The 20,992-nt window shown below is 44.9% G+C and overlaps 3 protein-coding genes and 1 long non-coding RNA gene across 8 annotated transcripts in view; 3 read left to right on the top strand and 1 right to left on the bottom strand.

Moving 5' to 3' along the window:
• Positions 1–20,992, bottom strand: part of LOC125689604 (uncharacterized) — a 35,112-nt gene that overhangs the window by 8,140 nt on the left and 5,980 nt on the right. For 2 of the 3 annotated variants that reach the window (XR_007375348.1, XR_007375349.1), the window contains exons 1-3: positions 13,410–13,491; positions 1,797–2,830; positions 7–117 (exon numbers count right to left, since the gene is read on the bottom strand). This is a non-coding gene — a long non-coding RNA (uncharacterized LOC125689604). Of the gene's footprint in view, positions 1–6; positions 118–1,796; positions 2,831–13,409; positions 13,492–20,992 lie in introns of those variants that run through there. The other variant, XR_007375350.1, reaches the window with a different exon arrangement.
• Positions 4,318–10,709, top strand: LOC125689598 (glutathione S-transferase). Of its 2 annotated transcripts, none has more exons than XM_048937007.1 (7): positions 4,318–4,448; positions 5,457–5,570; positions 6,582–6,633; positions 7,772–7,904; positions 8,489–8,630; positions 9,535–9,666; positions 10,374–10,709. In XM_048937007.1, the coding sequence occupies exons 2-7, from the start codon at positions 5,484–5,486 to the stop codon at positions 10,491–10,493; spliced, it is 666 nt and encodes a 221-aa protein (XP_048792964.1). In that variant the 5' UTR covers positions 4,318–4,448; positions 5,457–5,483; the 3' UTR covers positions 10,494–10,709. The 2 variants fall into 2 exon arrangements, with proteins under 2 accessions (XP_048792964.1, XP_048792965.1); XM_048937008.1 differs by having other exon boundaries at positions 4,347–4,448; positions 5,441–5,570.
• Positions 11,084–20,992, top strand: part of LOC125689599 (glutathione S-transferase-like) — a 12,796-nt gene continuing 2,887 nt past the window's right edge. The window contains exons 1-5 of one of the 2 annotated variants that reach the window (XM_048937009.1): positions 11,155–11,197; positions 14,021–14,091; positions 16,173–16,279; positions 19,403–19,454; positions 20,420–20,552. In XM_048937009.1, the coding sequence (XP_048792966.1) occupies positions 16,193–16,279; positions 19,403–19,454; positions 20,420–20,552 (272 nt within the window). In that variant the 5' untranslated portion in view covers positions 11,155–11,197; positions 14,021–14,091; positions 16,173–16,192. Of the gene's footprint in view, positions 11,198–14,020; positions 14,092–16,172; positions 16,280–19,402; positions 19,455–20,419; positions 20,553–20,992 lie in introns of both variants that reach the window. The other variant, XM_048937010.1, reaches the window with a different exon arrangement.
• Positions 14,019–20,992, top strand: part of LOC125689601 (glutathione S-transferase-like) — a 21,322-nt gene continuing 14,348 nt past the window's right edge. The window contains exon 1 of the mRNA XM_048937012.1: positions 14,019–14,091. The gene's annotated coding sequence lies outside the window, so the exon portion shown is untranslated. The remainder of the gene's footprint in view (positions 14,092–20,992) is intronic.

Below are 20,992 nucleotides of genomic sequence, written 5' to 3'. Positions count from 1 at the left end.
ACTCACCATGGTCTCCCAGGCAGCAGAACATGCATGCTCCCTTCAGAGCTGCACCACTGTAGACAGCTGAGATCACTGCTCCTTCAACAGAGATGGACAAGCCAAAATTTTGGTCTCCTGCAAACACAGTGAGAAGAAACTGTAACAGAGTTACAGCTAGAAGACATTGTTTAATTAAGCATATCCATTTCTCTGCTTCTGCAGTAATACAAAAATGTCTGTTTTTACTAACATTTTCCCTACATCTTTGCATTAGCTGTAAAACAAAAGGACAAAAAATTACTTCTGTTAGGGTGCAGTAAGATGAAATGGGGTCTTTAACTGAATGTAGAATCACAGAATCACCAAGGTCTGAAAAGACTTCCAAAAAGTCCAGCTGTGCACCTATCACTAATATTTTCCCACTAAACCACGTCCCTTAGTACAACATCTAAATGTTTCTTGAACACCTCCAGGGATGGTGACTCCATCACCTCCCTGAGCAGCCTGATCCAGCGCCTGACTACTTTTTCAGAGAAGAAATCTTTCCTAGTGCCCAACTTGAGTTTCTCCTTGTGCAACTAGAGGCCATTCCCTCTAGTCCTATCACTAATTATGCAGAAGAGGCTGATCCCCATCTTGCCACAACCTCGCTTTGGGTAGTTGTAGAGGTCTATAAGGTCTCCCCTGAGCTTCCTCTTCTCCAGGCTGAACAATCCTGGTTCCCCCAGCCACTTCTCGTAACATTTGTGCTCCAGAGCCCTCACAACATCTCTGTCCTTCTCTGGACACGCTCCAGAGCATCAATGCCCTTCTTGTGGTGAGGGGCTCGAAACCAAACACAGCACTCAAGCTGCAGCCTTAACAGTGTTGAGTACAGGCAAATGAACACCTCTCTGCACCTGCTGGCAGAACTATTTCTGATACAAGCCAGGATGCCATTGACCTTTGTGGCCACCTGGGCACACTGCTGGCTCATGTTCAGATGGCTGTTGACTAATACCCCTAGATCCTTCTCCTCCTTGCGGCTTTCCAGCCTGTAGCATGCTGGGGTTGCTGTGGCCAAAGTGCAGGACGTGGCACATGGTATTGTTGAACTTCATCCCACTGGCCTCAGCCCAGCAATCCAGCCTGTATGGATGAAATGTGCCCTGCATGTTGTCAAAGGCAAGTTATCTTTTACTGCTACTTTTGATACCATCAGGTATTTTTTTGGTTATGAACTGCAAACACTGAAACTCGTCTTTTTGCAGTACTTCTCCATCTGAAGCCAAGTCTATGCCTAAGTACATCTGTAACACAGTGAGTGCTAGCAAATTCTTTATTCACAGAATCACAGAATCACAGAATTGCAGTGGTTGGAAGGGACCTCCAGAGATCATCGAGTCCAACCCCCCTGCCAAAGCAGGTTCCCTACAGTAGCATCTTTATACTCCAGGCATAAATAGAACTGAAGTAGAAAATACCCTTGCATGAGTTATTCCTGTGTGTGAGGTGGAGAGATCCTGTAAATATTATTACAGTTGTAAAATTTTAAAAATAAAAAACACGTCCCTCAATGTTATCAAGACTGTAGGCAAGCTAAACAAGACAGCTGATTTTCTGAAAATAGATGTGCTGGAAATACTCTAGCACATCCTATTTGCAATTCAACTGTGTAGAGATACAGAGTGTTAATGACAAGTGCATCTCCTGAAGAACGAAACTGTATGAGACAGGAGATGCATAGGCACAGAGAGCACCAGCACTTTAACAAGCCATACTGGTGGTCCAAGCTCCATGCAGTATGAGAGAGAAAGCAGCAAATGCAGACTTACTGTACTTGGTGCAAAAGTCTTTGTTTTTCCATGCCCACCTTGAGTTTCAAAGCAGAAGTTTGTATTGCCCATCAGTTCTCCACTTTTCATCCCTTTCACCTCCTGACTGTTGAGAGAAAAACTAACAATCATGTGGCTGACATCTCTCCCTCTAGGGTAGTGAGTATATAACAGAATGGGAGCAAACTAGAGGGAATGTGAAGAAAATCTCAAAGCAGGGGATGTGCTTCTGAGGAGAGAGTCGTGATGTGAATGTGCAGAGAGAGCTTTAAAGGCGACAGTGAGCAGGTAACTCCCTGGAGCTGTGTTACTGATAACTGCAGGGCTATGTTGTGTAAACTTATCCTTGAGTGTAAAGGATTGTTTGGTTAATACCTACCCAGCCGGATTATGAGGGTGGAAGTCATGAGAAATGTGTTGAGGGATTGAATGTGTGAGCTGGATTTTAGGTGTGCTGAACACATGCAGAGACAGTTCAGAAAATCCAAGAAGTACCCAGTTGGTTTGAATGATACAGAACACCAGATGTGTGCTTTGTGTCTGCAACAGGGCAGGGCCGGGCATATCCCTGCAGGTCTCCTTAGTCACAGCTGAAGCTCCCTTCCCTACATTCCCTCCTCCTCCCATGAATACAGTAACACAGTGCAGTTTGTGCAGGCACCAGTTTCCCTTACATTTTAAAGACTGGCTTGGATTTTTGAGCATAGCTCCAGCCCAAGCCAAAGGAATTCTGACACATTTTATGGGAGAGGAAAATTGACAAGGTTTGATGATGCAAAACATTCTTACGCTTGCTCAGGAGATCAGTATGGTATATGAGAAACCAATTATTACATAGATCTGTGTTATTATTTTAAAGGAAGACCCCAGATGGGAACAGGCTGATGGCCAGCAGCAGCACCAGTGCTGAATATTCTCTCTGTTAAGTTATTAAGGTATATATTAGAGATTTCCCCTAGCTTTTCCACCTGATTGTTCATCTGAAGAGAGAAGTACTTAAAAATCAGATGCCTTCACACATGACAGATTTTGACCTTTTGAGTGCCTACTGTTGTCTTTGTTTGGGATGTCAGCTGTGGTTTCAGTGTTTTTCAGAGGGATTTGTCCTGCCTGGATTTAGATCTATTTAAAGGAGATCACATGGCTGGACTGGATGTAGATGTCTACAAACTCAGGTGAAATGAGTTTTACCCAAGCTGTCTACACTGGGATTAACTTCCATGCTCAAATTCTTACCTTTCAGTTCTTTGATACAGTGAAGGTGAAGTCCTGGTAGGTGCAGTTCCTAGACCTTCTAAGATATTTCCTTGAGTTCTGGACTTTGTAAAGGCAAAGACTGAAAATGATTAATAGTCTACCTGATAGTGAGTTAATACGTATATCACTTGGAAAGTAATGCCTCCCATTCATTAAGAAGGAAACTACCACTGATACAAGGTGCCCAATAACACTTATGGATAGAACAAATTCTCAACTACAAAACAAGGTTTTTCAACGTAGTCACCTCCATTAGCTATGCATTTTGCCAGTGATGAACAAGAGCCTGCATGCTGAACTCTTAAAATCTGCACCAGAAGAGGTGAACCACTGTCACTGTTGCCACTGCAGGAACACTCCACCCACCTCCTCACTGAGCTGACACACGCAGTTTGATCTCCATAAATGTTCTGCATGTATTTATGAATCTCAAGGGTTGCAATTTTTCCTCAGGGAGGAATTCAATTACACACCTTTGCTTCAAATGAGCTTTGAGATCAAATGCTATTTTGTCAAAGCAGTGGCAAGAGGCTGGTAGACGTCCAGGAACATGCACCATGGTGTGGACACTCTGGTGTTGGTGGCTGAGCAGCAAATCTATGCTATCCTTCATCATCTATGAGGATCACCTGAAGGAGAGAGCCCAGCTACCTAAGAACTCATTTATTTGACTACATTTCACACTTCCTCTGTGTAATACCAGAAGAATATCCCAGCTCACATTTAGACCTGGAGTGATTATTCAGCAGATTTTCACAGAGTACACGGACCTTGCTTGCACATGATGACTACATTGCTAACCATGTAGACTAGACAGGAGGACGGGGCAAGGGTGTTCATGCAGTACTGTCTCTTAGGAATCCACACAATTATCTAAAGACAACCGTTCAGAGTTTGCCCTCCTGATACCAACCACTCTCCTTTCACCACATCCTACTGTCATTAGAAGCAATCATTTTGCTGGGTCAAATCCTGGGTAATATCTCTGACAGAAAGTACAAACCACTTCTATGTCCAAGAATGAGATTCAGGAGAAGAAAATGTCCTGAAGGAATATCCCCTGCCTCTACAGGAAGGAAACAAAACTGATGAAGGATTCATGCTGAAATAATTGATCAAATGTGCATGAAAAGGTACAAAACTAGGCACAGTTGTCCTAAATGATGATGACCACTCACAAGAGTTACATATGTGCACTGCCAGCGCTAGTCAGGAATTAATTTCCTGTAGTTAATAAGTGATTAAAACTAGATGTTTTAGTTGATTAAGAAATAGTGTTACCCAACAGCAGAGATGTGTCTGCATTTTGCTTTGTAGGAGGAGCTCCATAAAAAAATCTCCATAACCTCAGGACGAAGCTGCTGAGAGCTCAGAGCGAGTTCCAGTCTCTGCAAGGTAAGCTTTTTGGCTTTTGGATATGCAAAGGGAATTAGTGTACTTGATGCTAAAATCTGTGGATGGATTTTGTGAATTAAATACCTTCAGGTGCATTTTTTGCTAACATTCTTTTGTGCATCAGATGATTAATTAATAATTAACTGCTTTGTATGCACTCAGTTTGAAGAGAGATCAGCTTAGATCTCAGAAGTGTGAAGCGGTTCCTGTTTTAGAGACAATGGCATGCTGCTTACAGGGGGGATATGTTTTGTTGTAGCCATTTGCTTTTTGCTGCAGTTCATACTTCAGCTTGTTTGTTGACTTGTTTTTCATAACTGTAACATGAATATGAAGCGGGTGCTGCCTACACTGTTGCTGTTTGCTGTGCCCTGGTTCTGAATGGGGCAGGTGCCCACTTGCCTGGAGACAATGATTTCTTTAAATCCCAGCATGAGCTGGAGTAGAACTGAGCAGGGATTTCACTTTGTCTCAGTCTGTGGTGACAGCAGCCAAATGATATCAGAGACAAATTCAATTCTGTATTTTCAAGTACTGGCCTAAAGAAAGGAGAGGAAAGGTGACTGTTGTGAATTAGATCGAGCGTGTGTAAGGAGGGAGGGAAAAATCTTTCCTGTCACTTTAAAGTGGAGCCTAATGGCTACCAAAGAAACTACAGCGATTACTACATTTACATTGTGTATGGAGCAATGTGTATTACACAACCAGCTTTTCTGGCAGAGCTGAGCAGCTGAGCACTTTGAACTAGAAATGGATTTTGTTTTGCACATTCTCTGATATGGGCCAAATTCTTTCAGTACACAGTTCTGCTTAACTAAACTGTGTGTTGAAAATACATTACAAGCTTTCAGTCTATTCTCTCTTATGTCCTCTGATTTGATGAGAGTCCTGCATCATCAGTGATTGGTTTAAAAGAAGACAATTTTGTGCAGAGCTTGAGAACCAGCTGGAGATTCATGAACAGCATTCTGATCCTGCTTGATTTGTGATAGTTCTTCTTTATTATAGGCAGCAGGAAATCAGATACGTGGAAACATGTCTGGGAAGCCAGTTCTGCACTATGCTAACGCACGAGGCCGAATGGAACCAATAAGGTGGCTGCTAGCGGCTGCTGGAGTTGAGGTTTGTCTACAGTCGTTCTACTAAAAGCATATGACAAATACTCACTTACAGTATTCCTTATAAAAAATGCACAGCCATTACAGAACAAAGGATCATCACTTCCTTACCCTTCGCAGGAGAAGCAACTTCCTTTTTCGTTTCCAACATCATGTGACGAGCACAGTCTTAGCATTTTAAACACGTCTTCCTCGTGACTGCTGAAATAAATTATTTAAAACTTGGCTTATTTCCTCTAATCAGAGGAGTCAAGCACTTTACATTCTGAAAGTTCTAAGTTTATCCCGGAGCATACTGTATATTAAAAAACACTTTATTGTTTTAACTTTAATTATTTCAAGATAATAGAGCAGGGAATGTGCGTTTTAGGAGCTGAACTTTTTGTTTGCTGTTGTGATGGCAACACACCAAAAAACAATAGTCTTCATCCCTGCTTTTGTCAGCTTGTGGAATAGGAGCTCTAACATGAATCCATCTTTCCAGCGTGAATATTCCTATTCTCCTCCCTGCAACATCTCCTGCCAGGGCTCAGAACACAAGCACAGAATCATACAATCATAGGATGGATTTGTTTGGAAGAAACCTTTAAGATTGCTCTGCTACAGGCACAGACACCTCCCTCTAGACCAGGCTGCTCAAAACCCCATCTAGCCCCAGGAAGGGGCATCCACAACCTCTCCGGGTGACCTGTTCCACTGTATCACCACCCTCACACTTTCTTCCTGATCTGTAGTATAGATCTTTTCCAGCATCATGCTTGCTATTTCTTCAGAAGAGAAACTTTTGTGCCTTCTCTTTACTTCAGGTTTAGCCAGAATGTGATGGGCACAAAAATACAAATTTGCATGAGAGAGTGATGAGGAGACAATAGGGCAAAGGCAAACTAATTATTCAAATTCTTATTTGGCATTTCTGAAACAAAATTCCCTCAGCATTGCATTTTGGGCCCTTGTTGTCTCATGACAAGTTAAAACATGTAGTCAGAAAACAATTTTCCTTCCGTATTCCCTGCAGTTTGAAGAAAAATTTCTGGAAAAAAAGGAAGATCTCCAAAAGTTAAGGACAGGTAAGTTTCCTTTAGCTTTTAATAATCAGATAATAATGACCATTAGAATTGTGTGTTCTAGAACATGACAGGAATCTTATGTCTCTTGAAAAGAAAACCTAGACTGGCTGGTACAGATGGAATCACAGACATGTGCTGTAGTAAGCATTACCTTGGGGTCCATCTGGCACAACTCCTGCTCAAGCAGGGATACCCAGAGTAGGTCCCCAGGACCACATCCAGGCAGCTTTTGAAGATCTCCAAGGAAGAGACTCCACAGACTCTGGGCAAACTCTGCCAGCACCCCATGACCCACACAGTAACTGTGTTTCCTGGTGTTCAGATGGGAACCCACTTTACTCATTGGCACTTGCCTTATGTCAATATATTATCTGCAGTCAGATCATCTTGAAGCATGAGCACAAATGAAAATATCTTTAATAGCAAAAAGTTTCTGTTTGTGTGCATGCCTGCCTTAGTGTGGCTACAAAGTTGGACGCAGCTGATGGGTTAGCTGTGTCAAGAAATGTGATTCCATGAAGCAAATACAGTTTCTTCCAACAGCTCCCAGCTTGCCTTCTTCCTTCCTAGTGTAAGACTTACACAGACAAGCCAAGATTTACACAGCTGCGATCTCACACCAATTGGTATTTGGCTTATGCAGGAATCATGCAAATTGCCAACTATTATTCCCTGCTTCAAGCATGGTTTTGTAGAAAGTCAGTGTAGGAGTCATAAGTATAAAAACTAACACGTATATTAATGTAAAACACTAACAGAAGTCTGGGTTTCCAAAATCCTTACTAAGGTATAACAGAATTTGGTGCATGATAGGTCAAATCCTTTAGTGTTTAGAATCTGTACTAACCTCAACAAAAATCAACTGAATTAGGGCCACGCAGTTCTGGACTTGTGCTTTTCAGCATATGACTGCTGAAAGATCTGCATTTGGGCACTTCTTCAGATTTGAAGAAACTTCAAGAAACTTTTAATAAGTTATTAGTATATCACTAATGAATGGTCTTGTGGCAAACCATTCCACACCATATTATGAGAGTGAGGAATCAAAAATAAGAATGGTGGTTATTTTCCCATATCCCCACAGATGGTCTTCAGTCACAAATGCTCAGCATCTCCTTGTTGTCTTCTTCTTCCCCAGATGGATCCCTGCTGTTCCAGCAAGTGCCCATGGTGGAGATTGATGGGATGAAGTTGGTGCAGACCAAAGCCATCCTCAACTACATAGCAGGGAAATACAATCTCTATGGGAAGGACCTGAAGGAGAGAGCCCTGTACTGTACCAGTACTACCTTTGTTTGTTAGCTCATAGCTGGTACTGCTTTTCTGTAAACAAAATATGTCGTAACACGGAATATTTCAGCTCACATTCAGAAACACAGTGGTTCAGCAAGTTTTTTTATAGCACATGTTGACCATGACTGTGGGTGATGTTTACAGTAGTAATAAAAAGCTAGATAAGGCAGGCAGGATGGCGTAAGGGAATTTATAAAGATCAGAGTTCAACATGGTTTTCAGAAAGGAAAAAGCAAAAGCACTGGGGAACTGTGGTTTAACCTGATGTTAACCTATGTTAAAATGCTTCAACTTAATAAGCATAATTCAAGATACCTGTTAGGAATTGTACAGCCCCACTGTTTGATTAAACATAGCTAATGAGAGCTTTGGCATCGGTTTGGATACACCAATGTCAATATGCAATTCTGTATTCATATTTGAAAAAACTTAATACAGAGAAGTATCTGCCCTGGTGAAAAATGAAGGAGCACAGCCTTTTACTGATGGGTTTAAGTTTGTTCCTGTTCCAATATTCTGACCTTCACTATTTGACTTGACCAACTAGATCTGTTCCTTTCAGAATTGACATGTATGCGGAAGGATTGGCAGATCTGTATGAGTTAATCATGATGAACGTTGTCCAACCAGCAGATAAAAAGGGGGAACATCTTGCTAATGCTTTGGACAAGGCTGCAAACAGATATTTCCCAGTCTTCGAGAAGGTGCGTGGCAAAAATTTAGTAGCTTAATTAATATTGTTTTCCTGAAACTTCATTCCTGGTCTACACAGTCTTTTTATTCAGACAAAAGGAAAGGAAAAATTCCATGTAAATGCTTTGGCTGAGGTGGGAGTGAGATAAGGCTGGAGACAGAACACCTCAGAGGAGACAGAAGACACTGCAGATCTAGGAGATATGCAGAGCTGCAACAAGCCAGGACACACTGAGTTCCACAGATGTCCATGTTTCAGTCTGCATTTGCTTCAGAAAAAAGCCACAGTAGCACTGGGTTCTACCTGAAGCCTCCTCCTGAAGTACAGGAGCCTCTGACCAAACGTGCATTAGAAGCATTGCAGCACACACACAGAAGAAGGATTGCAGGCCCTTTTGTAATTGAAAAAGGAAAAAAAGGGAGATGGGTGAGCTGGAAGCAGGATGTCAAGAAACTGAGGCACGGGCTACATGCAGAGAGCCCCAGTGCAATATTCCCCCAACTGAAGCAGAAACAAGTGAGAAAGAAGGGAGCTACCCATCATTTGAAAGAGACCAAGATCTCCTGCAATGGCCTGGGCTGAATTTGTGTCTCTTGCAAATGTTGTACAGTGCTGGTTGTGTTCCATGATGTGTAGACCAACACTGAGTGAGGAAGTGCTCAATTACAGGGGCTACAGAACGGAAGGCAAGAGGGCTAGACCTCAGCTGCCAGGAAAAAGAGAAGAAAAGCTGTGGAAGGGAAAGGACAGATGTAGAATGGCTGTGATGACAGAGTGGTGATCTGCTTGCAGTACAGATGTTCTCACTACTTCTTCTTGCTTCAGGGACAATTCCATGAGAGAAAGACTTGAAGTAACATTAAGTGGCATGTCACATATCACACCTGCTTCTGTTCCCTGTTCCGTGTTTTTAGGTTTTGAAAGACCACGGGCATGACTTTCTTGTTGGCAACAAGATGAGCAGAGCAGATGTGAGTTTACTGGAAACCATTTTAGTGGTGGAAGAGTGCAAGCCTGATGCACTTGCAAAATTTCCTCTCTTGCAGGTAATTGCATAGACAGTTTTAAAGGAAATAAAGCACAGCAGAACACTGATTTAAATTGGTTGAGAAAATGATGGGAAGTTAAGAAACGAAAAGTCAAATACTCTAAGTGGTACTGGCCAGCCTGAAATACTGATAGTTATGGTGGTTTTCTGTGACCTCAGCCACCAGGGTATTGAAATGTATAGTAGGTTGAAGCATACATTCTTAAGATACCATGATATCTCGAGTTGGAAGGGACCTTTAGATCATCAATTCCAGCTCCTGGCTCCACACAGGACCACCCAAAATTGAAACTCTGTCTGAGAGCATTGTCATTGAACTCTGGCCTTTTGGGGCGGTGCCCACCGCCCTGGGCAGCCTGTTCCATGTCCATTCTGACCCTGCACCTTCTTGGTAGCCCTCCTTTGGACACTCCCTGGCAGTTTATCATCCTTGTAATATTGTGGCACCCAAACCTGCACGCACTGCTGGAGGTGAGGCCGCACAGTACCCTTTGGGGAGTCAAGTGCTCCTCTTAGGATCATCTGCAAACCTCCTTTGGATGCATTTGAGTCGTACATCCAGATCATTTATAAACACACTACAGGACTGGACCTAGAATGGTGCTACTGGGGACCTGCCAGGCTCATGTAAAAAACCTAAAAAACCTCTGTTCTGATAGCTGCCGTTGTTCTTAAGCACAGTGCTGTTTCCCTTTTGTTTTGTAGAGTTTTAAAGCAAGAATGAGCAATATCCCCAACATCAAAAAATTCCTGCAGCCTGGCAGCCAGAGGAAACCAACTCTACAGGAAAAAGACATACCAAAGCTGATGGCAATTTTCCAGTGAACATCAACCTAAACCCACCAAAGCTCCTTTTTTTTGTCTTTGTGTTTGCTGATAAGCAAAGTGAAATTAATGAAATTACTGAGAAGGTTTGTGATGTCTCTTTCTTTTGCCTACAGCAAACACTTCCAAAGCAAATCACTCAATTAGGAGGTACACTGGATGAAATTGTCTTAAATACTTAAGTTTTCCTCAAATAAAGTCCCACTACTGACGTTATAGTCGTGCTCAGTGACATCTTGCTGCTCCTCACACATCGGAGGGCTTCCCCGTTCTCTCTTACAGGCGTTCCCCAGAGTTAACTGGGCGAGCTGGCCTCATGAGGGGCAAAAACCCGAAACTCAGCAGCGCCTTTAGAAGGCACAGCGCGCACTGACGGCACCGCCGCGCACGAGGCGCCAAGTCGGAGCGCCGCCAGTCAGCACCGGCCAGCCCCCAAACCGCCTCGCCCGGGACCGCCCACAGCCAGCACAGCGCGCCGGGGAGGGCCGGGGGATGGAGTGGGAGTGGTGTGCGTGGCGGGGGAGGTACAGGAGGAGGGGGAACGGCCGGATTGGCGTCGAGACCCAGTTTGCGGTTCTGCTGTGCAGTCTCGGGCGGTGATTTGCTTTTATAGCCTTTCGGGAGCCTTTTCCAGCTCGGGCGGTGGAAGGAATAGTTCGTGGATCAGAACTTTTAGCTCGAATTGCAGTGGAAACAGCCCTCTGGTAAGCAATTGCAGTCACAAGGCCGGGCTGGCTGCGGCAGGGTCTGTGTTCTGAGGTCCTTCTGCCTGAGCAGCCCGTAGGAATGTGTGCGGGAGCAGAGCATCGCCCCGGGCAGCGTTTAAGTTCGGGCGGCGGACTGAGTACGGGCTCGGAAGTTTGCTTCTGTGCTTCTTCCAGGAGGGCCGCTAATAGAATTGTTTTGAACAAAACACACACACACAGAAAGAAAGAACCGAGAAGACAGTGCTCACAGCTGTAGCAGTCGCTGTGGTATGGCTTGGGCCACTCGGAGGCCCATGGCAGCAGATGTGGGTGGTTTGTGCCTCTCTTTGGGCCCAGCAGTGCTGCTCAGGAAAGGTACACGTTTGCTACGCGGATGTGAGTCGATGCTTTCCAAGGAGGTGTGTTGCAGAGCGGTAACAGAATCCCTTCAGCGCGGTGCCAGCACAGTAGGTGTTGAGCCCAAAGCCCAGAGCTGATTTGATCCTCAGCGGTGCCATTGCTGGAAGATCTCTGCCCTTCCTCTCGTGCCCCAGAGCTTCAGGCCTTGGCCGGTGTGTGAGGGAGCTGTGATGGACAAGTGCAGCCTGGTACAGAGGTTCTTTTGATGACGCTGGCGAGCGTGGCTTTGGCTGGGTTGCTTTTTACCAGCTGTCCCTGTGCTTTGGGGAAGGTCAGGGAAGTTTTCTCTTTCTGCTTAGCTAGCCTGCCCTTGTAGTGCGTTTCCCAGCCTGTACGCACATGTTGGAGGTTGGAGTGCTCGTCCAGTGCTGGTCCATGGTGTGAGGGCCCCGAGTGCAGCTCTGTCCTCAGGAGAGAGGACTGGAGAGCGTCACCTATTTCTGGAGCACCATGGAATGAAGTAATTCTGAAAGAAATGCTGTTTGGGAGCACTACTTTTATTGGAGTAGTGCAAGTCATCCCCTTAGAGGAAAGAGAAATAGAGCATAGATCGTGGTCTTCTGTGTGTGCATGCAGTGTAGCCGTAACTTGGCACTTTCCTAAATGCCTTACTGCTGTTGAGGTATTAGTTAGGCATCAAGCAACTCTAGTCCGATTTGTCAAGACTTTATCAAGTCCTTGTTATCAAGCACCTATTTATGTGAAAGGAGAACTTTGCTGAAGGAGACTGAAATGTCTGGGAATCCCCAGGGCAAGCTGTTAGCTGAGCAGAGGTTTGGAGCCTCTGTTGCTTGGGCAGCGTTCTGCTGCAAAGCTTGCATTGTTCCTCATAGAGCATGTTGAAGATAGCACCCAACATAATGAGCTTCCGAGGACATGGGTGTTTCTGTACTCAAAGTCAGACTGTTTATTGCCAAGAAGACCCAAACCGTAACTGCAAGCTAAGCAGCAGAGAGAAAGGGAGCAAGCTAGAGAGAAGAAAATCTCAAAGCAGGGGATGTGCTTCTGAGGAGAGAGTCGTGATGTGAATGTGCAGAGAGAGCTTTAAAGGCAACAGTGAGCAGGTAACTCCCTGGAGCTGTGTTACTGATAACTGCAGGGCTATGTTGTGTAAACTTATCCTTGAGTGTAAAAGATTGTTTGGTTAATACCTACCCAGCCGGATTATGAGGGTGGAAGTCATGAGAAATGTGTTGAGGGATTGAATGTGTGAGCTGGATTTTAGGTGTGCTGAACACATGGAGTGACAGTTCAGAAAATCCAAGAAGTACCCAGTTGGTTTGAATGATACAGAGCACCAGATGTGTGCTTTGTGTCTGCAACAAGGCAGGGCCGGGCATATCCCTGCAGGTCTCCTTAGTCACAGCTGAAGCTCCCTTCCCTACATTCCCTCCTCCTCCCATGAATACAGTAACACAGTGCAGTTTGTGCAGGCACCAGTTTCTCTTACATTTCATAGACTGGCTTGGATTTTTGAGCATAGCTCCAGCCCAAGCCAAAGGAATTCTGACACATTTTATGGGAGAGGAAAATTGACAAGGTTTGATGATGCAAAACATTCTTACGCTTGCTCAGGAGATCAGTATCGTATATGAGAAACCAATTATTACATAGATCTGTGTTATTATTTTAAAGGAAGACCCCAGATGGGAACGGGCTGGTGGCCAGCAGCAGCACCAGTGCTGAATATTCTCTCTGTTAAGTTATTAAGGTATATATTAGAGATTTCCCCTAGCTTTTCCACCTGATTGTTCATCTGAAGAGAGAAGTACTTAAAAATCAGATGCCTTCATACATGACAGATTTTGACCTTTTGAGTTCATTCAGCTGGCATCGATTTGGGTATTTAACGTGGTTCAAGTGTTTGATGAAGGTTTCCTCCTACCCATATTTAGGTCTACTGAAAGGAGAACAGCAGGAAATCTGTGCTGTCCATCACCATCTGTGAGGAGCACCAGAAGGAACAAGCCCTGTACTGTAACAGCTCAATTCTTTAACTACACTTCATTCTCCCTCTCTGTAATAGAATAATGTCCTGGCCCACATTCAAGCCTGGGGTGATTCAGCACTTTTTCACAGAGCACACTGACCTTGGGTGCGTGTGTTGCCTACAGATTAGACAGGAAATTAGACAGGAGGTTGGGGGCAAGGGAGATCATAAGATACTAAACTCTTCTGATTTACAGCAGCTCTGATAACTGTTAGTAGCAAATTGCAATACAATGAAAATGGGAAGTATAAGATTTGTTTCTGTCACACGTGTCCAACATGATGGTGACCTCTCTCAAGTGTTACATATGTGCACTGTCGGCATTACTTTATTGACTATTGTAGGTAATAAGTGACTGAAAGTATATGTCTTAATTGCTTAGGGTATAGTATTTCCCAACAGTAGAGAAATATCTGCAATTTGCTTTGTAGGAGAGGTTAAAAGCTCCATAACCTCAGGACAAAGCTGCTGAGAGCTCAGAGCGAGTTCCAGTCTGTGCAAGGTAAGCTTTTTGGCTTTTGGATTTGCCTAGGGAATTGGTGTACTTGATGCTAAAGTCAGTGGATGGATTTTATGGATTAAATACCTTCAGGTGCATTCTTTGCTAACATGGCATACAGAATGAAGAGAGATCAGCTTAGATCTCAGAAGTGTGAAGCGGTTCCTGTTTTAGAGACAATGGCATGCTGCTTACAGGGGGATATGTTTTGTTGTAGCCATTTGCTTTTTGCTGCAGTTCATACTTCAGCTTGTTTGTTGACTTGTTTTTCATAACTGTGACATGAATATGAAGTGGGTGCTGCCTACACTGTTGCTGTTTGCTGTGCCCTGGTTCTGAATGGGGCAGGTGCCCACTTGCCTGGAGACAATGATTTCTTTAAATCCCAGCATGAGCTGGAGTAGAACTGAGCAGGAATTTCTCTGTGGCTCTGCCTGTGCTGCCTGTGCTGATGGACAGCAAGATGTTAGCCAAAACAAAATTGGGCACTGGCCTAAGGAAAGTAGAGGAACAGAGACTTATTAGTTTGAGCGCAATGCTGGGAACAATAAGGTAAAGTCTTTGTCCTTCCCCCCAGTCCTTATCCATAAGGAACTGAGGAGCAGAGAGGTCCAGGAAGGCTCGACATTGATCAAAAATGAAATTCTAAAGTCACAGGAACAAAGTGTCCCCCTATGCCATAAGATGAGCTGGTGGGGAAGAAGGCCAGCCTATCTTATCAGGGAACTTTTGCTGAGACTCCAGGAAAAAAAGACAGTTCTCTACCTTGTAAAGGAGGAATCTCCATCCTTTAGTGGATGTGACAAGCAACATTGCCAGTGAGGGTGAGAAAAAGTCTGAGCATCTTAATGCCTTCTTAATTTCTGTCTTCAATAGTCAGACCAGTTATGGGCAGAGTACTGAGCCCTGTGAGCTGGAAGACCAAGATGGGGAGCAGCATGAAGCCTCAGAATTCAGGAGGAAGTGGTTAGCAACCTGCAGGTCCCCTGTACTGTTTCAAGTCCATGGAGCCAGAAGGTAGCCACCTGAGGGTATGGAGGAAGTTAGTTGAACAGCTTGTCAAGCTGCTTTTGATTGTTTCTCAGCTGTTCTGGACAACCAGGGATGTTCCAGAAGCCTGGAGGCTTCTAGGGTGATGCTTAGGATCTACTAGAAGGGTTGGAAAGATGATCCAGAAAGCTGTACTTCCGTCTGCCTGACCTCTGTATCAGGGAAGGTCACAGAGCAGCTTAAGTTCTATCACATGGCTTGTTCTGGACAAGGAGGGATTCAGGCATAAACTGCAAGAGTTCATGTAAGCAACATCCTGCTTGACCAACCTGCTCTCTTTCTATGACCAAGTGACATGCCAAGAGGATGAGGGAAAGTCTGTGAATATGGTCTACCTGGTCTTCAGTGAAGGCTTTGACAGTCTCTCAGTGGTGAAGCTGGCAATCCATTGCTTGGACAGACATACACTGTGCTGGTTAAAGAAGAGGCTGGGTGTCCGGACCCAGAGAGTGCTGCTGAATGGAGATAATGCGGTGTTCAGATTTGGGTCCCTCCCTGTAACAAACACACTGAGTCCCTGGAGCACATCCAGATAATTCCAGTGAAACTGTGGAGGGTGTGGAGCACAAGTGTTATGAGGAGCAGCAGAGGGAACTGGGGTTGTGTGGTCTGGAGCAGAGGGGGCTCAGGGGAGACCTTATTGCCTTGAACACCAAAGGAGGTTGTTGCGTGGTGGGGGTCGGCCTCTTCTCCACGGTAATAATTGACAGGGCAAGGTGCTGGCCTCAAGTTGCACCAGAGGAGTTTCAGGTTAGGAAAGCAGGTCCAGATATTAGGAGAACAATTTATTCTCAGCCATAACAGTGAGGTATTAGAACAGGCTGCCCAGGGAAGAGGTGCACTCACAGTCCCTGCAGGTGTTCAAGAAAAGCACAGATGTAGCACTGAGGGACGTGGTTAGAGGGTGTATGGGGACTGCTGAGTCACTGGTTTAAAAGAAGACAACTTTGAGTGGTGCTTGAGAACCAGTTGGAGATTGATGAACAGATTCTGATCCTGCTTGATTTGTGATAGCCCTTTGTTTTATCTATCAGGAAATCAGATACGTCGAGACATGTCTGGGAAGCCAATTCTGCACTATGTCAGTGTACGAGGCCGAATGGAACCAGTGAAGTGGCTACTAGCAGCTGCTGGAGTTGAGGTTTGTATATGGTTGTTATACTAAGAACACGTGACAAACACTTGTTTATAGTATTCTTTATTAATAACGGGACATACCAGCAGTTTCAGATTCTCCCTTTAATGCATTGCACAACCAGAACCAAGCCTGTGATGACAAAGTTCCTGTTTCTCTTCCAAGCACTGTGTGTCAGTCCCACTGTTAGCATTATACATCCATGTGCCTTGTGAGAAGTGAAAGAAATGAGTTGAAAACACAGCACAGCAGGACTTGTCTCCTCTGATCTGAGGAGATGAGTCCTTCAATTTCTGATGGCCTCTAGTTTGCTCTCAGTGTCCAAATTAGCTTATATTTACATTAGTGCTGGTATCAGTGTAGGAGGACTGCTCTGAAAGTAATGCCCCTTTTTTTATTATGTTTGCCCATGATGTCAGAGGTGGATTTTGTTGTTGTGGCAGTGGAGGTTGAATGTTCCTGGCAATATTTCATTCCATGTTATTGCTGGGAGAAAGGTGGCAGCAGAGGGGCAGTCTGCCACCATGGCATCTGCCATGAATGTGTGTATGAAGGAAAGGTGTGGAATTGAATTCCCCCATGCAGAAAAAATGGCACCCACTGATGCTGACCAGTGCTTTCTGAATAGTTATGGAGGCTAAATAGTGGATGTGAGCACAGCAATGAGCTTCATCAGTTTTCAACAGTAATTTGGAAGACTAGCCATATTTCAGATGGTCGTGCGTATCACAGAATCACAGAATCACAGAATTGTAGGTGTTGGAAGGGACCTCCTGAGATCATCGAGTCCAACCCCCCTGCCAAAGCAGGTTCCCTACACCAGGTCGCACAGGTAGGCATCCAGGCAGGTCTTGAACATCTCCAGAGAAGGAGACTCCACCACCTCCCTGGGCAGCCTGTTCCAGTGCTCCGTCACCTCACTGTAAAGAAGTTCTTGCGCATGTTTGTGCGGAACTTCCTATGCTGCAGTTTCCAGCCGTTTCCCCTTGTCCTGTCTCCACTCACCACTGAAAAGAGTCCGGCCTCGCCATTCTGCCCCCCACACCTTAGATATTTATAGACCTGGATCAGGTCCCCTCTCAGTCTCCTTTTCTCAAGGCTGAACAGACCCAGTTCACTCAGCCTTTCTTCATAGGGGAGATGCTCCAGGCCCTTCACCATCTTCGTGGCCCTCCGCTGGACTCTTTCCAAGAGATCCTTGTCTTTTTTGTACTGGGGAGCCCAGAACTGGACGCAGTACTCCAGATGAGGTCTTACCAGGGCAGAGTAGAGGGGGAGGATCACCTCCTTTGACCTGCTGGCCACGCTCTTTTTAATGCACCCCAGTAAGCCATTGGCCCTCTTGGCCACAAGGGCACACTGCTGGCTCATGGCCAACCTGTCGTCCACCAGGACACCCAGGTCCCTTTCCGCAGAGCTCCCCTCCAGCAGGTCATTCCCCAACCTGTACTGGTGCATGCAATTATTCCTCCCCAGATGCAAGACTCTACACTTGCTTTTGTTAAACCTCATCCGGTTTTTTTATGCCCAGCTCTCCAGCCTATCCAGGTCTTGCTGAATGGCAACACAGCCTTCAGGCGTGTCAGCCAATCCTCCCAACTTTGTATCATCGGCAAACTTGCTGAGGGTGGCCATTATCCCCTCATCAAGGTCATTGATGAAGATGTTGAACAAGACCGGACCCAGCACAGACCCCTGAGGAACACCGCTAGTTACAGGCCTCCGACCAGACTCTGCACCACCAACAACGGCCCTCTGTGCTCTGCCAGTCAGCCAGTTCTCAACCCACCTCACTGTCCACTCATCCATCCCACACTTCCTCAGTTTTGTTATAAGGACGTCATGGGGGACAGTATCAAATGCCTTGCTGAAATCAAGGTAGACTACATCCACTGCTCTCCCCCTATCCACCCAGCCAGAGACAACATCATAGAAGGCTACCAGGTTGGTCAAGCACGACCTCCCCCTTGTGAACCCATGCTGACTACTCCTGATAACCTCCTCTTCTTCCAGTTGTCTGGAGATGACATCCAGTACAAGCTGTTCCATCACCTTTCCAGGGACAGAGGTGAGGCTGACTGGCCTATAATTGCCTGTGTCTTCCTTCTTGCCTTTTTTGAAGACCGGGGTGACGTTGGCTATCTTCCAGTCTTCAGGCACCTTCCCTGTCTTCCAAGACTTCTCAAAGATGACAGAAAGCGGTTCAGCAATCACCTCTGCCAGCTCCTTCAGCACCCGTGGATGAATCCCATCGGGTCCCATGGATTTTTGAACATTGATGTTGCCTAGGCGCTCCCGGACCACCTCTTCCCTGACAAAGGGGGGGTCTTCCATTCCCCAGACCCTCTCACTAATCTCCAGGGTCTCAGATTCCCGAGGGGGAGCTTTTCCACTGAAGACAGAAGCAAAGAAGGCATTCAGTATCTCCGCCTTCTCAGCATCCCCCGTTACCAGAACACCCCCGTCACTTAGCAGGGGAGCCACATTCTCCCTAGTCTTCCTTTTACTGTTAATGTACTTGAAAAAACCTTTTTTATTATCCTTTATCCCCTTTGCCAGATTTAATTCCAGGCGGGCTTTAGCCTTCCTTGTCGCATCCCTGCAGACCCTGACAACATTCCTGTATTCTTCCCAAGTAGTCAGACCCTTTTTCCACATTTCACGGGCCTTCTTCTTTCCTTTGAGTTTGTGCATGAGCTCCTTGCTCATCCACACAGGTCTCCTATTTTTACTAACAAGGCATTGTATTTTTACTAACAAGGCATGCAGACTCTTGTTCGTCACTGAGGAAAACTCACAGCTAATGATGGTGACTGTTTTGAAGTACAGTATTATCTTGGTGATATTTTATTCTATTAAACAGTGTTCTTCTGCTCTTTATATGTATTGTAGTTTCCATGGGGGGGGAGGGGAGGGAATGGAGGCAGTACTTTTGGAGCAACCTTAGCATGCCCAGAAGATTTATGAATTGAATGGCAAAGGTATTAGGAGACAATATGGCAAAGGCTACCTAATTCCTTAAAACCTGATTTGGCATTTCTACTGTGTTGTCTTTGGGCCCTTATGTCATGACGAGCAGAAGTTAAAACATGAAATCGAAATACAGTTTTTCTTCTGTATTCCCTGCAGTTTGAAGAAAGATTTGTGGAAACAAAGGAAGATCTCCGAAAGTTAAGGACAGGTAAGTTTCCTTTAGTTTTTTAATAATTCAGTAATAACGATGATTAGAATTTGTTTGTCCTAGATCACAAGAGTTAACTTTTGTTTCTTGGAAAACCTGGATTGGCTGGTACAGACAGACAGACACATGCTGTAGTAAGCATCACCTCGGGGTCCTTCTGGCACAACTCCTGCTCAAGCAGGGATACCCAGAGTAGGTCCCCAGGACCACATCCAGGCAGCTTTTGAAGATCTCTAAGGAAGAGACTCCACAGACTCTGGGCAAACTCTGCCAGCACCCCATGACCCACACAGTAACTGTGTTTCCTGGTGTTCACGTGGCACCTTCTCTGTATCAGTATGAACCCATTGCCAGTTACCCCATGTCTGTACATTTTCTCCAGTCACATCATCATGAAATTCATTCATATTTTAGGCTGCCCACAAAGCTGTTGTTTGATAATCTGTATGGAGCCAGAGTTCTAGATTTCTGAGTTTAACCTGCACAGGTGTGGTCCTGTTTTCCTTGCAGCGACTCACATTGCCCTCTATAGATTCCATTGCTGTGAGCATGGTTTCTCCAAACCAGATTACGCATCTGTGGTCATTGCTTGTCTTTTCAAAGATATCTAACTCAGAGTGGCATTTGCCATCCTGATCTTCCTCAGGAAGGGATTTACACAACTACAGTCTCATATCAAGTTGTATTTAGCTCTTGCACTAATCATGGGAAACACCAACCGTTATTCGGCCAATGTAAAGTCAGCGTAGGAGTCACAAAGACATATTAATGTGTATATTAACTCTAAACATGAACATAAATATTAACAGTAGTCTAGGTTTCCAAACTACTTTTCCCATATTGTATAAGGAGATTGAGGAAGCATGCCACAAATGAAAAACAACATTGGTTATTTATCCATATCCCCATAGATGGTCTTCAGTCACAGATGCTCAGCATCTCCTTGTTGTCTTCTTCTTCCCCAGATGGATTCCTGCTGTTCCAGCAAGTGCCCATGGTGGAGATTGATGGGATGAAGTTGGTGCAGACCAGAGCCATCCTCAACTACATAGCAGGGAAATACAATCTCTATGGGAAGGACCTGAAGGAGAGAGCCCTGTACTGTACCAGTACTACCTTTGTTAGCTTGTAGCTGGTACTGCTTTTCTGTGTGACACAAGAATATCTCTGCATACATGTAACTCACAAGAAGTTTAGATTCAGGGAGTTTTCTTAGAGCATGTGTTGACCGTGAGTGCAGGTGATGTGTACAATAGCAATAAATAGGTAGATAGGATAAGAAGAAAGGCAGCAGGGAGTTTCTGAAGATCAGAGATCAGTGCTTTATCAGGGGAAAAAAAAAAGCACTGGCATTCCATGGTTTAACCTGAAGATTGTTAATAAGCTATTCTGTACATTATTCAATAGAGGTCAGACATTCACTCAGGGAGGTGGTGGAGTCGCCATCCCTGGCAGTGTTGAAAAGGTGTATGGATGAGGAGCTTCGAGATATGGTTTAGTAGCTTGTGGTAGCATTGGGAATGGGAGGATGGTTGGAC

This window comes from Lagopus muta, chromosome 2 (genome assembly GCF_023343835.1).
Source record: "Lagopus muta isolate bLagMut1 chromosome 2, bLagMut1 primary, whole genome shotgun sequence".
NCBI classification, from domain to species: Eukaryota; Metazoa; Chordata; class Aves; order Galliformes; family Phasianidae; genus Lagopus; species Lagopus muta.
Note: the sequence above shows the minus strand (reverse complement) of the source record. Positions and strands in the feature narration are given on the sequence as shown.